The 22,269-nt window shown below is 35.5% G+C and overlaps 1 protein-coding gene across 1 annotated transcript in view; it reads right to left on the reverse strand.

Moving 5' to 3' along the window:
• Positions 1–135: 135 nt before the first annotated feature.
• Positions 136–22,269, reverse strand: part of LOC108743047 (protein scabrous) — a 100,205-nt gene continuing 78,071 nt past the window's right edge. Inside the window, exons 3-4 of the mRNA XM_018478453.1 lie at positions 5,039–5,803; positions 136–1,658 (exon numbers count right to left, since the gene is read on the reverse strand). Of these exons, the coding sequence (XP_018333955.1) occupies positions 954–1,658; positions 5,039–5,803 (1,470 nt within the window). The 3' untranslated portion in view covers positions 136–953. The remainder of the gene's footprint in view (positions 1,659–5,038; positions 5,804–22,269) is intronic.

Genomic DNA, 22,269 nt, shown 5'->3' on the forward strand with positions numbered 1-22,269 from the left:
CCATCTTGTTGCTAGTAGATCTGATACTTAAAATAAGTAATGCTTAGTAAAAAGTAGTACAATAACAATAATACAGTTCGTCTGCACTAACTGCAATGATAGTCAGAAAATGATAATTTATTATTTATTATAGAAAAATCATTGGTATTGTGGTACACTTTGTATTTACAGAGATGTGGAGAGATGAACTTAGAAAATAAGGAATCACTAATTATTTATTGTAATTAAAAATAAACGTCCTAACGTACGTACAATGACTAAACTCTATCTAAGGATATGTTTAGGAGTTATTTACAATGGCATTCTTGTGAAGATACTTATAATATACATATATAATACTTAACATTTAATAGTGACCTAATTAAAACATGGCAGTCGTAACTTAAACACCAAAGGACAATAAATAAATATATATACAAGGAAACAGACCTGTGCGCTTAACCTTTTTATTACCAACATTATTATTAAATAAACTATTATTTTGTAATTTCAAACATTAATTAATAGGTTTTTCAATACCTAATTCGTGGACAAGTGTACCAAAATTGCTTCGAATTTTAATGCTTACTTTGTATTAATTTAATTTTTATTGTTAAATTTCACGCTACAGTTTCATTAATAAGAACTATAACAAGTTATTTAAATTGGATTAGTTCCTAATACATTGTTTTTTATTGTTTTCGTTTTCTCGAAACAATTCTATGTATTTATTTTATTGTAACGGTATCAACTAATGAAAGAACGAAAACTAGGAATGGATTAATAATAATAATTGGCATAAAAGGCACAACGATCCATAAATTACAAGCACTATTCTATGTTTTCTTGAACTAGTCAATTCTTTGGTTACTTATGGGACGCATTGGTAGTCTTCAATCTAATCAAAGGATGGCTTCATCTGACACCATTTGTATCAATCAACAAACTTATTGTGTATCCAAAAAGGAAATGATTTACGAGCAATTCGGTCTTCGTTTCAATCGCATCTCGCTTGTAGCGACAGCTATCCATTCGTTTCTTGAACTATCAAACCAAGTTAACCCTAAATTGTACCTTCCGTTAAGGTTTGCGTGCTGGCAATGAGAAAACCACCAACCCCCTTCATAGTTGGAAGCGCAGTGGGTATTGGAAATGTCTCGATCATTATCAATCGTAGAAAATTCCATCCTGTTTTGGTAATCCATTGCGTCGCTAGCATTTCCTTTATAATTTCCTACAAGCATTTTGAAACCCACCGTGTAATCTCCTACCCAAAACGTGTCGTACGTTGCTTGCCAATATTTTCCGTAAATGTCTTTCATGTTTATTTCCAAAGTACTGCAGTTATCTTTGGTTAGGTAATGGATGTTTCTGTTTCCCAGCCAATGTTCTCCAGTGGCAGAACCAAATCCGTTAGAATACTCGTTCCATTTTCTGTTGAAATCAACCGACCCATCATACCGTTTTTGAATGGTCGTCCAACCTTTTTTGCAATAAGCCATTATGGGTTCTCCATCTCCCGGTGAGATTAGATAGACACCGTTCGGTCCAGAAACCGCAGAACAATCGTGCGGTAATTTATTAACGATGCTTTTGTATTCTTTTTCAAAAGATTTTAATTCTTCAACCAGATGGATTGTAGATTTGGTGGAATTCATGTCCAATGTGGATGACTCAACCTGAAATGAAGAAGAAACATGTGAAATGAGAGACTTGAGTTAAGAAGTGAAGCTTTACTTAAAATTGAATCAGTAGAACTGATTTTTGAATAAATAGAACCGATACCTAAGCGACAATGACAAAACGTAATGGTTTAAATAATATCAAAAAAAGGTAGATTTAAAGTTACAATATGAAGCAATAGATTTGCTGGAATTTCATTAACTTCAGTCTTCCTGCAATAATTATAACCAGGCACGAGAGTAGGAAATGGGTCAGGAAATATTTTCAATCGAACTCCAACAATAACAATGATTCCACCATCAACGTGGTAGCGTCCATTATCGAACAATTCGTGCGGACTTGTACAATACAGTTGAACAGAGAATTTAATTCTGACCACGAATGTAATTATTGAAGTGCGACAGACGGCCTCTGTCTCTTTATTCCATTTCAGGATTATGTTTTACTTTTAGTGATTCGTGACGACAACAATGGAAAATACTGCTGAATAGAGACCACAATGAAAACAAAATTAATAGATGTACCTACAGGAATTTTAATAAAACAAACAAACAAACAATAACGATTTCAATTGAAATTACGGATAAATTGAAAATATAAAATGACTGCAAAAAAATGAAGAATTACACAGTCTATGTACCTGCGTGCATACTGAAGTCCTTTGTAGCACGTATCAGTACTGAAAGATAACAAGACAATTTGCCTTGTGGTCTTCTGTAGATCACAATTAAAATTTCAATAAATAAACGCAGAATCTACTGAAAACCAATTGCTTCAAATGATCATTATTAAAAGACAGAAATGTCGATAAATGATAGAAAGAGTTATAAAATTTCTATAGAAATGAATTCGGATCAGTTACCTTTAAAAAAGCGTACGAAGTTTCCATTTCAAAGATAAACAAAAGCGTAGACAGATGTTTGTAAAATATAAATACCTTATCAAGATGTATCTTTTTAAAACGAATGAATAGCGTCTAAATTCTCACAATTTAAAGAGGGCTCCAGGATAAGAAACACATTTGGAGTTATTGCCAGTGGATACCACAAAGGCACAGTGGTGCAGTGCTGCGAGGTCCGGGGGGTGAGGGGAGAGGGAAGGACTCTGGCAGCATTAAATTGTCCCCACATGACAGTTTAGTATCTGTATTTATCTCTGAACCGTCTGCACCCAGCTACTCCAATGAAGACTCCCTAAATCAAGAGAGACTGCAGTCAGATGTAATCTGAAGGACATTCCGGGGGGCGACGGAAGAGGGAAGGACTCTGACAGCATTAAATTGTCCCCACATGACAGTTTAGTATCTGTATTTATCTTAGAACCCGTCTGCACCCAGCTACTCCAATGAATACTCCCTTATCAAGAGAGATTGCAGTCAGATGTAATCTAAAGGAGATTCCAGGGATGAGGGGAGAGGGAAGGTCTCTGACGAGCATTAAGCTGTTCCCATATGACACATTAGTATCTGTATTTATCTTTGAACCCGTCTGCACCCAGCTACTCCAATACTCCCTAATCAAGAAAGACCGTAGCGAGATGTAATCTGAAGGAGATTAGACAAAAATTCTCAGCATTCCAACTTGCTTTCGAATAGAGTATATGAGCGTCGTATTTATCTACCTTAAAGGTTTATCATCTTAGGAGTTTTACAATTAGCAAGCTCAGCGAGTTTCTACAGGTGAGTACTGCACTGAAATTTTCCACGATAAATGGAAATTGCATCAATCGATCGTTTCGTAAAATTCCCTAGTTATTGTTGATTTTTTACCTCTCTATATTTTCATTTAACCAAATTTTTGAAATGCTTTTTAAGCATGACGTCCTTTGATAATTAAAAACAATATTTCATTGAAGCATTGATTTACACGTAACCGATTTGATTGACGGTTTATTGGAACGGTAGTTGAAAAGATATTGGCTATTAGCATTGCAAAAACGTATAATTTTATTATCTTTTCGGGCACAATAAATCTGCCCACCGTAAATATGTTATGGTCAGATTTATTGTATGTGAAGCACTTTTCCCATTCGACCGTTAGTGCTGTATAAATTTTAATTTAAACACGTAAATAGCCGCTCAAAAGCCGATAATTATTTTGCAAATCAGTTGTTGATTTTGAAATTTTGATGTTGTATACTGCGTGTTTGTCTGTTTGCAAACAGTTGCATCGGTTGTTCGTCAAAGCATCGACTTCTCAAATAGAGCAATATTCGTTTATCGCATGGAATGGGAGTTGAACAAATGTTTGCGTAAAACAAAGATAAACTGAAAAATTGTCTGTGTGACAGCTTGTTTGATGAAACGAAAACTTCGTTGTAAATCGGAAACGTTTAGGCTTTTCATGAATCCATTTATTTTCAACAGACGTTTACATTTTTATTCTTTTCCAATTTTCGTGTTTTCACGCATTAAGGTACCCATGTCTTTGTTCGGATGGAACTATGCATATCTTGCACGTTTACGTCCACAAATAACCAAGTTGTCAAAGAAACGTTTACAGTAATTTACGAATTTAGCCACATTGGTACTGATGCTAATGGTTTAAAAATGAACGGCGCGAATCGTAGTAAGAACGTCACCAAGTTGTGTTCGGTGGTCTGTTGCGCAGTAAAGCAGTGCGCATTGCAATTTGCTGGGAGACAAGATTTTGTTTATGCTTTGTAATGTATTGATGCGCAGTCGCTCCTCGCGCAGCGGCCAATCTAAGTAAGGTATTACTAATAGCATAACTTGTGTCTCCAAGTAACTTCCAATAATGCGAGAATATTATATCACCAGATAGCGCTCTAAACCTTACGGCTCTTTAAAATTATAATACATACATTAAGTTACCCGTATCTCGAAAGTAAACTTTAAAGAACATATTGTTATTACAGGTAATATTTTGTTTAATAGTTATCGTTAGACTTCAAGCAACATAATAAAGGAAAGTAGATTGTAAATATTAGTTTCAAACTTCTTTCAGGACCTTTCGGCCGTAATGGTTCATTTAGATAGAAAATTATTCCTTGAATCATTGCTAAATAGCCTGGAACGATATTCATAACTGATCCACACGGTCATGAAAAGTATTATTAATATAAAAAGCGTTAGATATTATTTAAATAATCACTTTTAAACCTAAATGATACTTATACATATGTATACCAAAATCCCTGAGGATATTGATGGAAGTTTTTAAGACCAAGATACAATTTCGTAACAATTTTCTTTGAAGATATCTAATATCTCATTATATTAATATGTTAAATAAATTCACTGAAACTTTCTATTAGACATCCAAATTCCTGTCTTTGTATATAACTACATTAATTTATTAATCTCTTTACGGCATTTTTGATAAAATGGGAATATTTAATTAAGCTAATGCCTCACCTTGAAAATGTGATCGTGAAGTTTTGAATTCTGCACTGTGTTAGATTTCTTAAGATTCTTGATTTGATCCTGTACGTCCTGCAACAAGACGAGATCCCCTTCACGTTTATCCTTTAAATAGGACACGGTTACACTGATAGCTTTGACGGAGTCGCGAGTGTTTGTTTGATCTTCCTTGAGCAGTGCCACTTGCGAGAATGCGTCCGACATTTGGAATTCCAGCTTCGAAATCTCCTTCCTAAACTCTGGGAAGCTTCGGTCAATTTTGTTTTCGATATTCTCCACGTTTTCGAGTAGCTCGAGCATCGACATGTGCAGTTTGTCGAAGTTTGACAGCTGTTTACTTAAGTTCTGAATCGAATCAGCGTTGCTCTTCTGAAAACTTTCGAGTTCTTGAATTTTCTCGTGGAGCTGAAACCAATTCGCGTTTCCCCGGCCATCGACAGGATTTAATTTGTTCATTTGTAAGTACTCTTCAATTTCGTTGCCGTATATTACGTCAGGACTGTCTTCAGGTGTCGGCTTTAACGTCGTTGAAGTTTTAACTTGTTCTTCGAGTTTAATTATTTTCGCTTCTAAATCGTCGTTACGTTTGTTAAGTCGCTTGGCAATTTTTTCGAGGTCGATTATGTGTTTCTTTAGTAGGCGTTGGTGTCTGGATGGGTGGTCCTTGAATTCTTCCGGGGGTGAGCCGGAAAGAGAGGACGGCGTGTAATCGTTCAACTTCTTCCAATTATGGGCCCACTCTAATTGTGTACTCTTCAGCTGTAACAAAAGAAAAGTATTTTAGTACAAAAGAAGAGAAAGACGGAGGATTAAATAGTTTTCAGGGCGGCTTTGGAAACTCTACTGTGTTACGGAGGGGGGTTGTAATAATAGAGCATTATAAACTGGAAGACGTGATTCAAAGTCTTTCAAATGCCCGACATTTGTAGGCACAATAGATTAAGGAATGTGGTCATTCTAGATAAGCCGTTTTTTGTTTGCCATGTCGAACCAAGTTACCTGAAGTTTTTTAAGTGTTGCTGATCAGTATATATGGAAAGATATTCCACTAACATAGGGTAATTCTTAGAAGCAAGCTTCATTTAATTATAATCATTATCATTATAATGTCGTCAGTCCTAAGATTGGTTGGACACGCATCTCCAATCTTTCCTATCCTGAGCTAATCTTCGCATTTCCCTAAAACTAAAACTTCCACATCCTTAAGTATTTACGAACAGAAATTTAATCGAGGTCTACCTCTACTCCTTTCAATTCCTGTTTGTGTCTCTGACTAGACCTTCATGCCTGAGTATCTCTAACTCCTCCTTGCTAGATGCTAATATAATCATACTAATCTTTTGCCCCTGTATATCTATCCCTACAGTTGTACTGTCTTTAATGATGTTGATCGCGTCTTCGATGTATAGATTAAAAAGTAGCGGTGANACCAATATCTATCCTTCACAATGAAGCTAATCAATTAAACGATAACAGGTGGTTTCTAAATCCTTTGTACGATGCGACAATTAGTTACACTATTGTAAACATTATAGCAATTCCTTTCTGCTGTTTCTCCATTTGAACGAAATCTGTCGTGTACGACTTAGTTTAATATGTTCGCAAACGGCAGAGAGATTTTGTTTGTGACTGGACTTACAAACTAATATGACGCCATTGTTGGTAATTTGGTACAATGGACGGTTTGCTTCGACCGTAGAGAAAATTGCTATAATCCATTTAAGCCGCCGTGGAACTGACGCTGACATTACGCTATTTTACGTCATATGTGCCGTCTGAAAACTCACCGGTTCAACATAATCATCCATAATAAAACCTTGGCAAAGAACGATCAATAGTGATGCTAGAAGAACATTTTGTGTACGTATATAGTTAATAACAATTGGGAAGTAGATTTGCGAAGTCGTAAGTCTATGTACCATATTATGGCACTTTACGTTCATTATAAAAAGAGTGGAGTTAAGTCAGTAAGAAGTAGGTGAGGTATGTTGCTAACTAGAGACATATTAGAAGACGTAGAGCTGTTCTCTGTTAAGGATGTGGGATGTTCTAGTTTATGGAAAAACGAAGATTAGCTCAGGATAGAGGTCCAACCAGTCTCAGGATTGACGACCCTATGATGTTAATGATGACAAAAGATTAAGGGACGATCTTCGTGAAATTTTTGCTCTAAAAACTTCGAATTTTTGGCGAGTATCGTCTACCTATTCATATATGGATGATCATGAATGATACTGAAACTTATGTCACTGATATTTCCAAGAATTGTTCTTGTTACTGCCTTCTACTTCGTAAAAGACACTAAATCCCTTTAGCAATTCTACTATTAGGCGAGTAACAAAATATCAGTTCGTTCAATCAGATATAACTGATGTATAATCTCCTTCTTTAATGTAAAGTCGTGAATTCAGTGCAGACATCGAAAATTGATCTGCAAAAGCGCTTAAAATCTGAAAGCCATCCAATCCAAAGAAAGTAAGAGGTCAGTCCAGATGACACAAATTCAATTTGTTTAAATAATTGTAAACGTTTCACAAAATGCTCACTTATTCTTATATTAAAAGCTCTACCAGTCTGCCTTTTGTAGCATTTATCTCAAGAATCTCAAATTAATTTATAAATACATGATTTTTGTGAATTAGGTATCGCAATTGTCTTTATTATTATTATTAATATTTTTATCTAATTTGTTAATTTATTGTCCATTGATTTTTTAACTTGACGATAAAAGGATTAGCTACATTTGCTTTGTTCTGACAAGGGATGCATGAAATCTACCAAAAAAAAGAGGTACGCAGAAATATCTACTGATAAAATAGGTATACGATTTACGACGTGCAAAATAACTGCTGGACTTGAGAAGCAACACTAATAACGATATGATTTCGAGTGGAATCAATTTTGGCAAATTCATATTTCATGAGAAGACACCGCCCATACGTATTTCTGAGAGAACCGTATTCTATCAATAATCTAGTTGGTTCTGAAACAATTTTCATATATCAACCACACTGTTCCGCATTTGAAATTCCTAGCTCAGTAGTTGCTGAAATGGAAAATGCTAAACGAGATGCAATGTTTGAGTTACCTACATACATAATATCTTGAGATTTGTACGCCGAAATATTTCTTTCGTATAATAATAATAATAAAGGAGGAGTTAGAGATAGATTTAAATAAAATGGAAGCGGTATTGACAAAACAGTATTGTTGAAAATAAATAAAAGTAAAACAAAAATACTAGTATGCAAGGGAAGGAAAAGTAGGTAAAGGGCGAATATAAAGATAGGAGACGTAAAATTAGAAAAGGTGGCTGATTTTAGGTATCTAGGAAGTCAGATAAGTCAGGATAGAAGGAGTAGTAGGGATATAAAGCAGAGGATAGTACAGGGTCGAGCCGTCTTCAAATAAAAAAAGTCACTTCTAAGCTCGCGAACGATTAATTAAGAAATTCGAAAAAGATTGTTGAGGGTGTATGTTTGCAGCACGACGCTGTATGGGTGCGAAACATGGACGGTAGGTACTGCGGAAAAGAAAAGGTTAGAAGCGTTCGAAATGTGGTGTTACCGGCGAATGATGAGGATACCGTGGATAGAGGTTAGAAATGAAGAGGTATTAAAAGAATAGGAGAACAGAGGACTCTATGGAAGTCATTAAGAAATAAGCGAGACAGGTTGGTAGAACACCTCCTCAGACATGAAGGTCTAGTCGGAGACATATTAGCGACAGATACGGAAGTTAGGAGGGGGTAGAGGTAGACCAAGATTAGATTACTGTTCGCAAATAGTTAAGGATATTCTAGTTTTAGGCAGATGCGAAGATTAGCTCAGGATAGGAAAGAGTGGAGGTCTGTGTTCAACCAGTCTTTGGACTGACGACCTCATGATGATGATGATGATGTACTTTAATTCTTCCAAAAGCGCTACTATTATTATTATTGGTGTTTTTGTGATACACCATCTAAAGAAGTCAGAAATGCAATGGTAAAAATTTGAATTGAATTACATTAAATTAGTATTAGCAAATACATGAGTAAAGCCGGATGTGGTTTCGCGTGTTTCTTTTTGATAATATTAGGAATGTAAACTGCAATTTACAACAACCCCTAACGATTAATTTTCTAGTGGTCGATTTAGACGTTTTCTCTTGGTTGGCTAAACGTTCAACGGACGGAAAAATAATGACAGGAAACGGCAACATACAACTTGTTCCGTTTTGATATGCAGCAGGTGGCTAATTATTGTATGAATAGGAACGTTCACGGGGTTGCGGACGAAGGGATGAGAACGTCGCGCTACTTACTACCTCGACTTATTTAAACGCACCTTGTCAATTTTTTTATGCATGATATTCACTCCTTTTTGCATTAAGTATTTTTGGATTCCCATTCACATATAACCTGCTGCTAATTTTGATACTTTGTAATATAATATTACATTTAAAGATCGTTATGTAGGTGAAATAATAATAATAATAACTGGATTATTTTGGGAAGCGGGCAATTAAGATCTCAACAAGGTTAGCCACACTGTCTCGTCTGGATACCGTGAGGCTGCTTCTCCTTCTACGTCTTGCTTCATTTGCACATCACTAAGAATGCGATGTGATCCCCTTAAGGAGCTACGCGCTTTAATAAGGATTTAAGAGAATCAATCGGATATACCAGCTGACAATTATAAGATCCACTAACAAACAACCACAAGTTCTTCTGGGATTGTTATAGTTTAGATTATGGGATTTGTCGGAAAGCGTCGGTCAAACCAAGGGAATACTAGTAGTCATTCTGTGGAGCGCCTCCATTCAGTCTCCAAAGGTATATAAAGGTATTCTTAAAATAGGAAAGGACACTGTGGTGATGGAACTAATAAAAACAAGAAGAGACTTACTCCAAATCCAACCACAACAATTTTATAAACCGCTGCTGACACCTGTTTTGATCATTAGTGTTGAGCACTTCGATATTCCTAACTAATTATTTTGCATTAAGAATTTTTATCATGATTACATATTGCGAAACAATTTAAGGCTTAATTAATTACGGGTGCAGTCTACTAAGTTAATAAGCAGCACATAAAATCCTTTGCAGTCAGGGTGATTTGTAGTAGTATTTGTTCAAGGTCCTCCTAATTATGGCAGCACTAGGTAATGTATAGAGGGCTAATTAACACTCGGTCTGTTGGAAGATGGGACAGCTTTATATCTTTGTGAATTAACTCTCGGTTGTTTAAGTTTGAGTTCGTAAATTAACAAAAATGCAGTCAAGAGACCAGTCAGCTGTGCTCCATTTAAACAGAAAATACTTTTAGTTGCCCATATAAATGAATATAAACACATCTTTGATTTTATCCCACCATAATTTGTATGCCGTTTCAAAAACATGTGATAATTCAACTTAAAAATGTTTGAATAAGCAGTTNTCTCTTCCACGTTTGATTATACAAAGATACGATATCTCCTTTTACAAAAAGAAAACAATTACCTACATGCGTTTGTTGTTTCTGAGTGGTTTGTTTATTATATATTATTGAATTAACACGTCTTTTCCTATTTTTCCACTTCGTTTTATTATTAAATTAGAAATATAGTGGAGAAGTTACACTTCCAAAGATTTATTAATTCTAAACGAATTCATTTCGGTCGATAGCGGTCATTATCGAGATAAATACAAAAGTGATTTTTAACAGATATGTATACATATACAGGTAGATTATCTGTGTGGTAAAATATTGCCTGTACTAAAATATGTATACAGTACAGTCGCTTCAGTTTAATTTTGTCGGTTTTAAATTATGAAGTCAAAATTGTAAATATTTTACTTTATTATTTCTTACTGGAACAATAAATCTACAGTCCCATCAAGGAAGAGTAAGGAACACTGCTGATACTTAATAAATGTTTTGTATCTTTCTCTCTATTTGTTTGTGGAGTGTGTCTCTCTTTTATTACCTGTCAATGTCAATATAATTTATCCAAGATCCATGAAACAATCGGTAGTATAGTAATAAAAGAGATACAAACTCTACAAACTGTTTAAATAGAGAGAAAGATGATTATGTGGTACCAGCAGTGTTCGTTACCTGCGGCTAACCGAGAAAGATAAGGGTTTCTTTCTCTTTCTAGTGATAGGTATACGAAATAGTAGATGTATTGTTTCAGTAATAAATAATAAACTAAAAAAATTTACAAAACCACACCGGCAAAATTAAATTAAAACGACCATAGCCTACCATATGTGAGAAGGCGTCCTCCCAACCAATTTCGTCTAATTTCTTATTGACACCCATAACGTCCTATGTTCTCCTATTCTTTTCAATGCCTTCCGATTTCTAATCTAATCAATATACAATACATCGGAGTATAGCGCACATAAAATTTCGTAGTATGATTGGTTATTTTTCCCCATTTCGGTACAAAATAAAAGTGCCAAAACATACACTATTGTGTGAAGGTGGTAAAAGTTAATTGAAAATCGTAGAGCATTTGTTTAAAGCTATAAAGGCTTTGGAATGGTACAAACAAGCAGAAACACTTGTAATTACAAAGTGTAGAAACCAAGCAATTACGATGTAAGCCTTTTTCCTTCAAAGTTGTAATAGGTTACTATGGCTGCTAATTGAACTATTGAGTTCTTTGAAGTTTCAGTTCATAATGTTAATCGACCGTAAGTTCGGAAGTGCTGTAACAAACTTGTCTATAGGTAGTTTTAATATAATGCGCTCTTGCTGACTTGCTTTCAGGAAATTAATTGCAAAACTTGCTTATTAGTTATGGTCAAACTTTACTTTAAGAATAAATAAAAAAACAAAAACGAAACAGTAGTCTCCCCTTATCCAATGGTGTATTATATGATTACAAATTATTTCTTGAGCATCATGATCAACATAAAAGGTCTTCAATCCGAAGAGTGATTGAACATCTACCTCCACTTCTTCATAAATTTGGTCAATCATTGGAGTTTTTGAAAATTAGATCAACTCCGAGATAACATAATGTGATGATTACCTGTTGTCTTCCACACCACAGTGTTGCGCCATACCGACCCCGACTGCAAACGCTACTGTTTTCTTTCAGGAACTTGCCATAGTCCTGTTTCTCACAAAGAGGACACGTCCATCATAGTTGAACCTATGATCCGGCTCATTAAATATTTGAAACACTCATACTAATCTACTTACTTGGTTGAACAGCTTATAATATCGTATTGAGTCGAAAAGATATTCGAAATAGAATAAAACATAGGATATACATGAATGGATAGATCCGCATTTCGATGATTTAAGGAGCCGGACCATTGGTTCAACCATTATGGGGAGAAACTAGATTAAGAGGGTAGCGGCTCTTTCAGTACTCAGGGTGGCAAAGATCTTGTGGATCGATATGGCACTCTGATGCACAACACTGTGATGTGGAAGGCAACCAAAAACCACCACATTGTGATATACCAAGAAGAACGTAACAAAACCAAAATGATTTCGTCCGTTGAAGTAGGGCATTCCAGGCGTAAAATAGTTCCCCATTCGGGTGTTTGGGTGGGGACTACCTCAGAGAATGTCATCAGGAAGTGTAATATAGGGAGATGCAGTATTTCAGGAATCAGAACGTGGAACGTTGGAACCATATAGAAGTCAATAAGAAATGGAGTGGATAGCTTGGTAGGACACCACCTTCTCGTGCATGAGGGCTATTGAGGCAATAAGAATGGAGATAGATCTAGATTAGATTACTGTCTACAAATAATTGAGGATTTGGGATGTTCTAGTGTCAGGAAAACGTGAAGATTAACTTAGGATAGGAAAGAGTAGAGGTGCGTGTCCAACCAGTATCAGGACTGATGATGATGAAATATAAATGTTGTGGTACTCAATGTAAAATAATAAATAATACGTTATTGTACATGCCTTGCCTGACAATCCAATCCAAAGAAAGTAAGAGGTCAGTCCAGATGACAATCCAGTGAAGCCTCAAAATTCCGAGGAAACTACACCGAAAACAACATTGTAACTGATGTATGGTCAACCTGATGTGTCCAAATTCTTAAGAATGTGGTCAAATCATCTACAGATGAACGAATGGTCTATAAAAATATTTGTTCCCATATTGCTTTAGCAAAACGAGCAAAATAAGTGAAGAGTCTCAGCCTTAACTAGAGAACTTGCAAAGTCAGCGCAACTAAAACTTTTTTAATCTCTTTCCATCGCACCGTCTAACGCGGACCATCGTGAAATCTGCAACTTCCTCAAATTAGATCTAAAAGTTCCATTACCGGAAACGTATCGAGTCGCAGGAGGCAGAAGAAAAAGTTTAATAAGAATAATTTTCTGGACCTCTTTAATTTATGGTTTAGTTCATTTCCATTTTTAAAGGAAAATTACAATGAATTAAAACCAACGTTATCATCTGTTAGTTTTGTAATTCCTGTTTCGAAAATGACTTGTCCGAAGGCCACCAGTGAGCAAACTTTCGGTCGAATGGAACCCAATAGAAATTATGGCCTATTGTTTCAATGTATTCCATTAATTTTGTGCGAACTAAGCAAATAGGTGGAACAGGTTACAGAAATAAATCATTACCTGCTGAATTAATACATGTTTAATAACGAACTACCTCCGTCGAAAGCAGTTTAAAGTAAAATTGTTGGCATGCACTAAATTACCACAAAATTAGTTAGCAGTGGATCGATATTATACATGTACGTTCGGTTAGCATTTTCCTGCAAACACTGGAAAAAGTAAATAAGTAAACGTAAAGTAACATAATACTGTAGGAGAGACCGGGGATGGTTAACTATAGGGCTAGGCAGACTAACTACCGAAAACTCGTCGACAATATATGAACTATGTCATCTGATCATAGCCAAGCATTACATTTCGCGTCCCGCTCAGTTGTCTGAAGCGCCACATTGCGGTCGTGCGTTGTTTTGGAACAGTGACATGTTTTTCATATTTCAATCACCTATGTAATATTTTGATATATTGTATTTTTTGATCTGATGCCTACTCGTTTTATGTAAATCATTTTTCTATTGGTCCTAGCGTTTAATGAGGGCACATTTGTCATATTTCATATCTTATTTTTCAAGTCAACGGCAGTGTTTAGGCTAGCCATGCGATCAAAATTAAAAATGGCGTCTGGGGTTGGTAGACCAATTTTTTTCGGGGCTGGTTGAACTGGACACAGTGGGATATGTAAAAAATAGACAAATTTTCAATTATATTAAAAAAATGTTTAATTATTTGCTCCTTCTCATGATTTGACTCTTATTAATACATGAGTCAACTTACCCCGGGCATATGGATCTCCCTACCCCGGGCCAGGGGTAGATTGACTAAGATTTAATATTTTGTAAAATGCATTAAATCATCAATATTATACTACACTAAGAACTAAATATTACATTTTTTATTAGGTTAATAGATTTTCTATCAATTAACATGCTTTTCTTATCTATATACATTAAAACACAAAAAATATGAACTATTCAGTAAAAAACTAGTCAACCATCCCCGGTCTCCCCTACTTAAAGAACAAAGATTAAAGGACTACAATAACCAATATCTATCCTTCACAATGAAGCTAATCAATTAAACGATAACAGGTGGTTTCTAAATCCTTTGTACGATGCGACAATTAGTTACACTATTGTAAACATTATAGCATTATTGTACCTAAACTGGATGACCATAATATGATAAAGTTTCAGTAACATTACTGAACAAAACGTACTTACATGACTATATTTGAATAATAATGTCAATTAAACAATTCCTTTCTGCTGTTTCTCCATTTGAACGAAATCTGTCGTGTACGACTTAGTTTAATATGTTCGCAAACGGCAGAGAGATTTTGTTTGTGACTGGACTTACAAACTAATATGACGCCATTGTTGGTAATTTGGTACAATGGACGGTTTGCTTCGACCGTAGAGAAAATTGCTATAATCCATTTAAGCCGCCGTGGAACTGACGCTGACATTACGCTATTTTACGTCATATGTGCCGTCTGAAAACTCACCGGTTCAACATAATCATCCATAATAAAACCTTGGCAAAGAACGATCAATAGTGATGCTAGAAGAACATTTTGTGTACGTATATAGTTAATAACAATTGGGAAGTAGATTTGCGAAGTCGTAAGTCTATGTACCATATTATGGCACTTTACGTTCATTATAAAAAGAGTGGAGTTAAGTCAGTAAGAAGTAGGTGAGGTATGTTGCTAACTAGAGACATATTAGAAGACGTAGAGCTGTTCTCTGTTAAGGATGTGGGATGTTCTAGTTTATGGAAAAACGAAGATTAGCTCAGGATAGAGGTCCAACCAGTCTCAGGATTGACGACCCTATGATGTTAATGATGACAAAAGATTAAGGGACGATCTTCGTGAAATTTTTGCTCTAAAAACTTCGAATTTTTGGCGAGTATCGTCTACCTATTCATATATGGATGATCATGAATGATACTGAAACTTATGTCACTGATATTTCCAAGAATTGTTCTTGTTACTGCCTTCTACTTCGTAAAAGACACTAAATCCCTTTAGCAATTCTACTATTAGGCGAGTAACAAAATATCAGTTCGTTCAATCAGATATAACTGATGTATAATCTCCTTCTTTAATGTAAAGTCGTGAATTCAGTGCAGACATCGAAAATTGATCTGCAAAAGCGCTTAAAATCTGAAAGCCATGGTTTAATGGGTAAAATAACCTTGTTCTTTATCGACTAGATATATTGGAAACGTGAAAATGCTTTTATCCTTCAGGACTTACTAGTTTCCCTGTAGTGGATGATGTAATTATTCAAAGAGGTCCACAAATTTTACGTATAACGATTTCCAATATTTTTGAAGACAGAACATCCGACTAAACAGAACATTTGTAATGGACGAATATTTACGAAAGCACTAAGTCGCCTTCTTTATAAATATGTAATAACTTTTCCGCTTTTGCTGAACTCTGAGATGTGTATTTATGGAAATTGAAGTTTGAGTGACATGTCACGAGCCTTTTCTACTCAAATGTTTTTCTACGAAAGGTGAAATGTTGCTTACGTCATCGCCAAATAAACGCTTTTCCTTTTTACGTTTATCAGATGGCGACGTAAATAGACCAACACACTTCAGCACTACATCACCAAGAATGAAAATTCAACTCAAAAAGTTCCTTGTTATGTTTTGATGCAACGCGTAGTTTATATGCAATTTATACAGACCAGCGAATTGAGAAACACTTACAAAAATTCTGTTCCATTTTCTGCCTTTGAAGGGATATAAAGAAATGACTGCAAAAAGACTAGGAAGAAAGTAGAAGAATTGTGAATCATGTCAACTAATTTTTCTTCATTCAAAGAATTTTTTACTTATTTCGTTAATAGCTTGTGCATCAATGAATATTAAGATCCACCTTTGTTTATGTGTCAATCTTTTTTTGAATTTATAATATGTTTATTCTAACCCAACTATCTGTACCTTCTTTAGGTACTGTATAAATTAATTCATAACTCGTATACGAAGGCAAATGACATCAAAATTCTTTATCCAGTTCAATTCCTTTCACTGGTGTTTCTATCTGACAAAGGGTGGTGTAATAGGACGTTGTGCCCATCAAGATTATGAAGAGTAAACGCTAGTTTATCCGATTGTGGTCAGATGTAGTAAATGTCAAATCGTCAATCCAATTTGCGATTGCGTCGAAGCTTCAATGTAGTAAGTGAATGCGGTTGTGTTGGACGCCGGGATTTGTTCTAGAAAATATTCGGAAATTTAGATCGATATTGATTAATCGATGTCATATAAACTGGTCGATCAGGAATAATTCGGGAGTGCGAGTGACTAGGACGTAAGTTATTCGTCGGATAAAGAAATATTCCAGCAAAATGGAATCTCTCGGTTCTGAGAAGTAGTGAAGTGTTCGGTTCGGCGTTGATACCGTGCAGGACTTTCGTGGATCGGGCAATGGCGTTGCTTTGTCGTAAACAACAGACAGCAAATCTTATTTAAATTGCTTCACAAAAATGTTAGGTTAGTATAATCGCGAACTCTTTGTTTGTGTTTGAAAACAGTTTGTGATTAACTATGTGACTTTTCGAAGATCTTATAATGCAAGATAAAGGTGACCATTTAAGGTAACTTTGATTTCTTTTATATTAAGTATGTTAATTTGTTAATATATAGATACTAGATGTTTAGAAGGTTGTTGTTTAGTAAGGAATAAGAGATGGGAAATACAATCAAGGGATAGACGTGGGGAAAAAGAATGGGATAAGAATACTTAACGGGGCATGTAAGGGGGTGAAAATGGGGAATACTCCTTTAGAGAAATATTAAATTTTGAAGTTAAGGAAATGATTGGTTTGGACCATTTACCATTAGAAATTGTGTTAAAAGTAGAAAGAAAGAAAATGGGAAGTGAAGAGGTATGTAAGGAATTGTTTGACTTGGGGAAAGGAACAATGGGAGAGTTTAGGAAGAGTGGAAAAAGGGTTGAAGGGATTAAGGGTTGGACTTTATAATTATGAATAGTTACTTAACGAAGCTCAATTTGGTTTCGGAAAACGAAGCGGAGAGGGCAATATACGTAATTTATATGTAAAAAAATATGATGCAAACGGAGAAAAAAAAAGAATATATTTAATGTTTGTGGTTTCAAAAATGTCGTACGATAAAATTGAAACAGAGGAGGTGATGAATATGCTAATAAAGGTGGGGGTAGAAAAAAATTAATAAAATGAATTATGGAGATATATATGGAAACAGTAGAAGTGGTGAGGGTTAATGATACAATGAGGGGAAAATTCTGGATGAATTAAGGTATGAAGCAGGGATGTAGGAAAAGCTAGCAAATTTTTGATATATGTTTGATTTAGAAGTTGAGATGGATAAAATAAGGAAAGGGGGATAGTAGTCGGTAAAAAAAAGATGACTATTGCTTTACTAGTGGGGGAAATTGAAGGAAATAATTGAAGGAATTATGGAAACGTAGTTATTAAAGAAGGGGCTGGGGTTAAATAGTACAAAATGAAAGGCTATGGAAGTTGGGGAGAAGAGACGATTAAAGGGAAGGGCAAAAATAAAACAGAATGGAAGGGAGGAATAGATTATGGAAAAAATTGCAAATATAAAAATTTTACAATCAAGAAAATTCGTACAAACTTGGTGCAACACTTTTTTATTTACTCAGTTTTTATGTGCCTTTTTGGCAACATGCACAAATGATTTGTTTTAAAGGTATAATGAAAGGCCTGCTTTAATTTCCGAGAAAATATTTACAGTCAATCCGTATTGCTTTCATTTGGGAGTTATTATTCAAGAAAATTGAGAGCGAGGATACGTATTCCTTTATATCTGCCTTTATGAAAAGGATTACGTCACGAGCAAGTACTTAGTCGAGATGAAACGTCATAAACTCCTCCGTCGTCGTTCCTTTGTTTAACGGTCCGTATTCATATTGTTATCGTTGTGCAACATCTTCGTAATAAAATGCATTCACGGCAAAAACGGCCCCAACGAGAAGAAAAACTGGCTTGCTATGGAAATCGCCAAGTCGTCAGATATTCGCTTGCACTCGTGTGTTCTCCGTAAATCGTCGTCCTTCTCGTTGACTACTGCTCGATTAGTTATTAAGCACGTTTGTCCTATGAACATACGTATGCCCATATCTACATGTATTTATCTTCTCGTATGTTCTTACCATTCAGGTAATATACCTACAGTAACAACCAACCATTAAATATTTATTCCGCAATTACCTAAAGGTAACGCCATCGTTCCTACTTAAAGACTTAGGTTTCGGCATGCTTACCATACAAAAAAGGAGTGAAAAAAACCTGATCACAATTCAGGATCCTAACTCGCACACTCAGGTGTGGCATACCTATGCTTTGACTATTGGGCTGTTGCGAAATTACCAATTTGCATTGGCAAGATAATTTTTTGTTGCTTTTTGCGTGAAAGCACAGAGAAACGAATTTTCCCAGATATGAGATCGATTTTTCGCCTTCCTAATCTACTAAGTATTTAGGTTTTTAAGAATACAATTACAAACAAACAAATAAGTATATAAATTTTGGTTATATATTTTTTGTCATCATCATAATCATCTTAAGATCATCAGTCCTAAGACGTCAATCTTCACATTTCCCTAAAACTAGAACAATCCATATCCTTAACAATTTGCGAACAGTAATCTAATCTATGTCTACCTGTATCCATCCTAACTCCCGTTTCTACCTCTAATATATCTCTAACTAGCCCACACTTCCATAGAGTCCTCTGTTCTCCAATTCTTTCTAATACATCTTCATTTTTAACCTTCTCTATCCATGGTATCATCTTCCAGCTCTATAACTGCGTGTTGCTCTTTATACAAACTAAGTAACACTCTTCTATATTTGTAACTCATCCCTACATTTTTAAGTATATTTAACATCTTGTCGCATTTAACATCATTAAAAGCTTTCTCTAAATCTGCAAATCCTATGTAGGCACTCTTTCCTTTTTCTATCGTTTTCTCTATTGTTACCCATAAAGCTAGAATGGTCTCCTGCGTTCCTCTATTTCTTCTAAATCNGCTATGAGAAATGTATCAGCCTTGGAGGAGATTATGTTGAGAAATAAAAAAAAAAAATTTTTAAAAACCTTGTTTTTCTTGGTCAGGCAGGAAACTTATCAATCCACCCTCGTATATCTCTAACTAGCCCTTCATGCCTGAGAAGGTGTCCTACTAACCTATCTCGCCTATTTCTTAATGACTTCCATAGAGTCCTCTGTTCTCCAATTCTTTCTAATACATCTTCATTTTTAAACTTCTCTATCCACGGTATCATCTTCCAGCTCTATAACTGCGTGTTGCTCTTTATACAAACTAAGTAACACTCTTCTATATTTGTAACTCGTCCCTACATTTTTAAGTATATTTAACATCTTGTCGCATTTAACATCATCAAAAGCTTTCTCTAAATCTACAAATCCTATATAGGCACTCTTTCCTTTTTCTATCGTTTTCTCTATTGTTACCCATAAAGCTAGAATGGTCTCCTGCGTTCCTCTATTTCTTCTAAATCCAAATCGATCTTCCCCTCATAGTTTTTCCGCCCTTTTTTCCCATCCTCCCCTGTACAGTTCTAGTTAAGATTTTTGACGCATGGGATGTTAAGCTAATTGCTTTAAATGTCTCACACCTATCCGCGCCTCTCTTTTTAGCTATGGCTACTACCACGTTCGTATATAATCCTCTGGGACTTTTCGTCCCCATTGTGGCTTAATGTCTCCTTATTTTTTTAAAAATAGGTCTCTAACCATAAAACCGTCTCGATCATCATCTGATCTAAAATTTTTGTCTCCCACTGTACTTGTATCCATTTCATGCCACACTTTAGTTCGCGACTCGCGAGGCATTTACAAACCACTTAATATTCATTGCACGAGTGCGTCCTTACGGACCCACATGCGGGCGGTAGATGCAACAGCAGGTGGTTTACAATCTGCATCTACGTATTATCGCAAAATGCCTAGGTCAGTGGTACTCCGGATTACCATTCTATTAGCTACAGTCGGCGAATGGGAAAATTTTAACATCTGCAGCTATTATTTGGGCAATTAACATCTATACTAAATTTGAACTTCCTCAATTGCCATTATTGATTTAGTAAATAAGGTACGTTTAGAAAATACCACAAATGGAGTGGTGAACGCCATCTGTAGTACGATGCTACATTGTAGGATTACGTATGCTCCAACACGACGCGCTGATGAGATCCAAAAAGATCGAAATCGCGATCCACGTCTGACAGTTTCGACAGAATACAGACCACGTGGAATTATTTTGTTCGATTATGGTAACGTGCTTATCACGTTGAGGTCAGCTACGCCGGGACTCGTTTCAGCAAGTAGATATCCATATTTTTAAATGGACTTTGTTGGAGCATACGTAATCTTAAAATGTAGCATCGTACTACAGATGGCGTTCACCACGTCATTTGTGGTATTTTCTAGAACGCGCTGTTAAGACAGCAGGTAAAAGTTGGTATGTGTTCTGTCGGAGCTGCCTGCGACGCGCTGATGAGATCCAGAAAGATCGAAATCGCGATCCACGTCTGGCAGTTTCGACAGAATACAGACCACTTCGAATTATTTTATTCTATTAGGTACGTTTAGATTAACTGAGAAAATTATTGATAGCTACCCCTCTATCCCTATTTACTTTTAGAAGAGATGCAGTAGCCAAAACAGCTTCAAGCTTCGTACATCAGAATTTTAAAAACATTATGCCATTAATTCGATACCGACAATTGTCTTTTATCATCATTTTTACGGTGCGCTTCGTTTACGTTGGTAAATAATTTCTACCGGGGCGTTGTGAAACTCGAATGAAGCTATTATAGTTGTCGGGGAGTTCGAGTTTTAGCAGATGTTCGTTCGCCCTTATTTCGTGTCTAATCTTGTCTCGTTACTTTACGTTTATAACTCGTAAACGTAAGACGACTACCCGCATGTTACGTCTTCATAAAAATAAGCCATTAGAATTCCTCCGAAAGAAATTACACTTTCTTCGACGACAATTTTCTTGTTAAACTTAAAAGAAACGAAAAATATGGTTCTTACATGCACGCATTAAATATTATTTTTCTACTAGTAAAATTTGTTCGAATAGGAACGATTGGCACATGGTGCATAATCAAGATGTTTCTCCAAATCATAATGTAACGATTACGTTCATACAACTATAAAAAAACTACAATAGAGCAATAAAAATTGTTCCTTATGACACAACAAACAAATTTTGGCCGGAAAATTGGGATGGTTGTCACGGCCAATAGGTGAACTGATGCTGTTCTGATTCGTGTCTAAAAGCTGTCATCGATTAGAGTTACTTTCTTACGTTTCGCTAGCAAGAGTTACCAGCTTCTTCAGAGATCCGTCCATCTCTGATGGTGGATGTAACTCCAGTCTAGCGATGCAATGGAAGTGTCATAACTAGGGTAACCACCTTTTCAGGCTTTACATAAAGTATTTCTCGACTTAATAGTTCAAAAAAAAGTACTCAGCATAAAAATAAGGTATTTGATTTTTTGTTTTTAAAAACGTATTTTTTGTTACACCTAGCAGCCAGTAACAAATTGCTGTCGCTCTTAAATACATTAATAGCCTCTAAACATGGCAAACAAAGATTTAAGTAAACTAAAAGTTCATTTTTAATTAGTTTTAATGAAGCTTTATTCCTGTCGTCCC

The sequence above is a fragment of the Agrilus planipennis genome, unplaced genomic scaffold (genome assembly GCF_000699045.2).
Source record: "Agrilus planipennis isolate EAB-ADULT unplaced genomic scaffold, Apla_2.0 scaffold285, whole genome shotgun sequence".
Lineage (NCBI taxonomy): Eukaryota > Metazoa > Arthropoda > Insecta > Coleoptera > Buprestidae > Agrilus > Agrilus planipennis.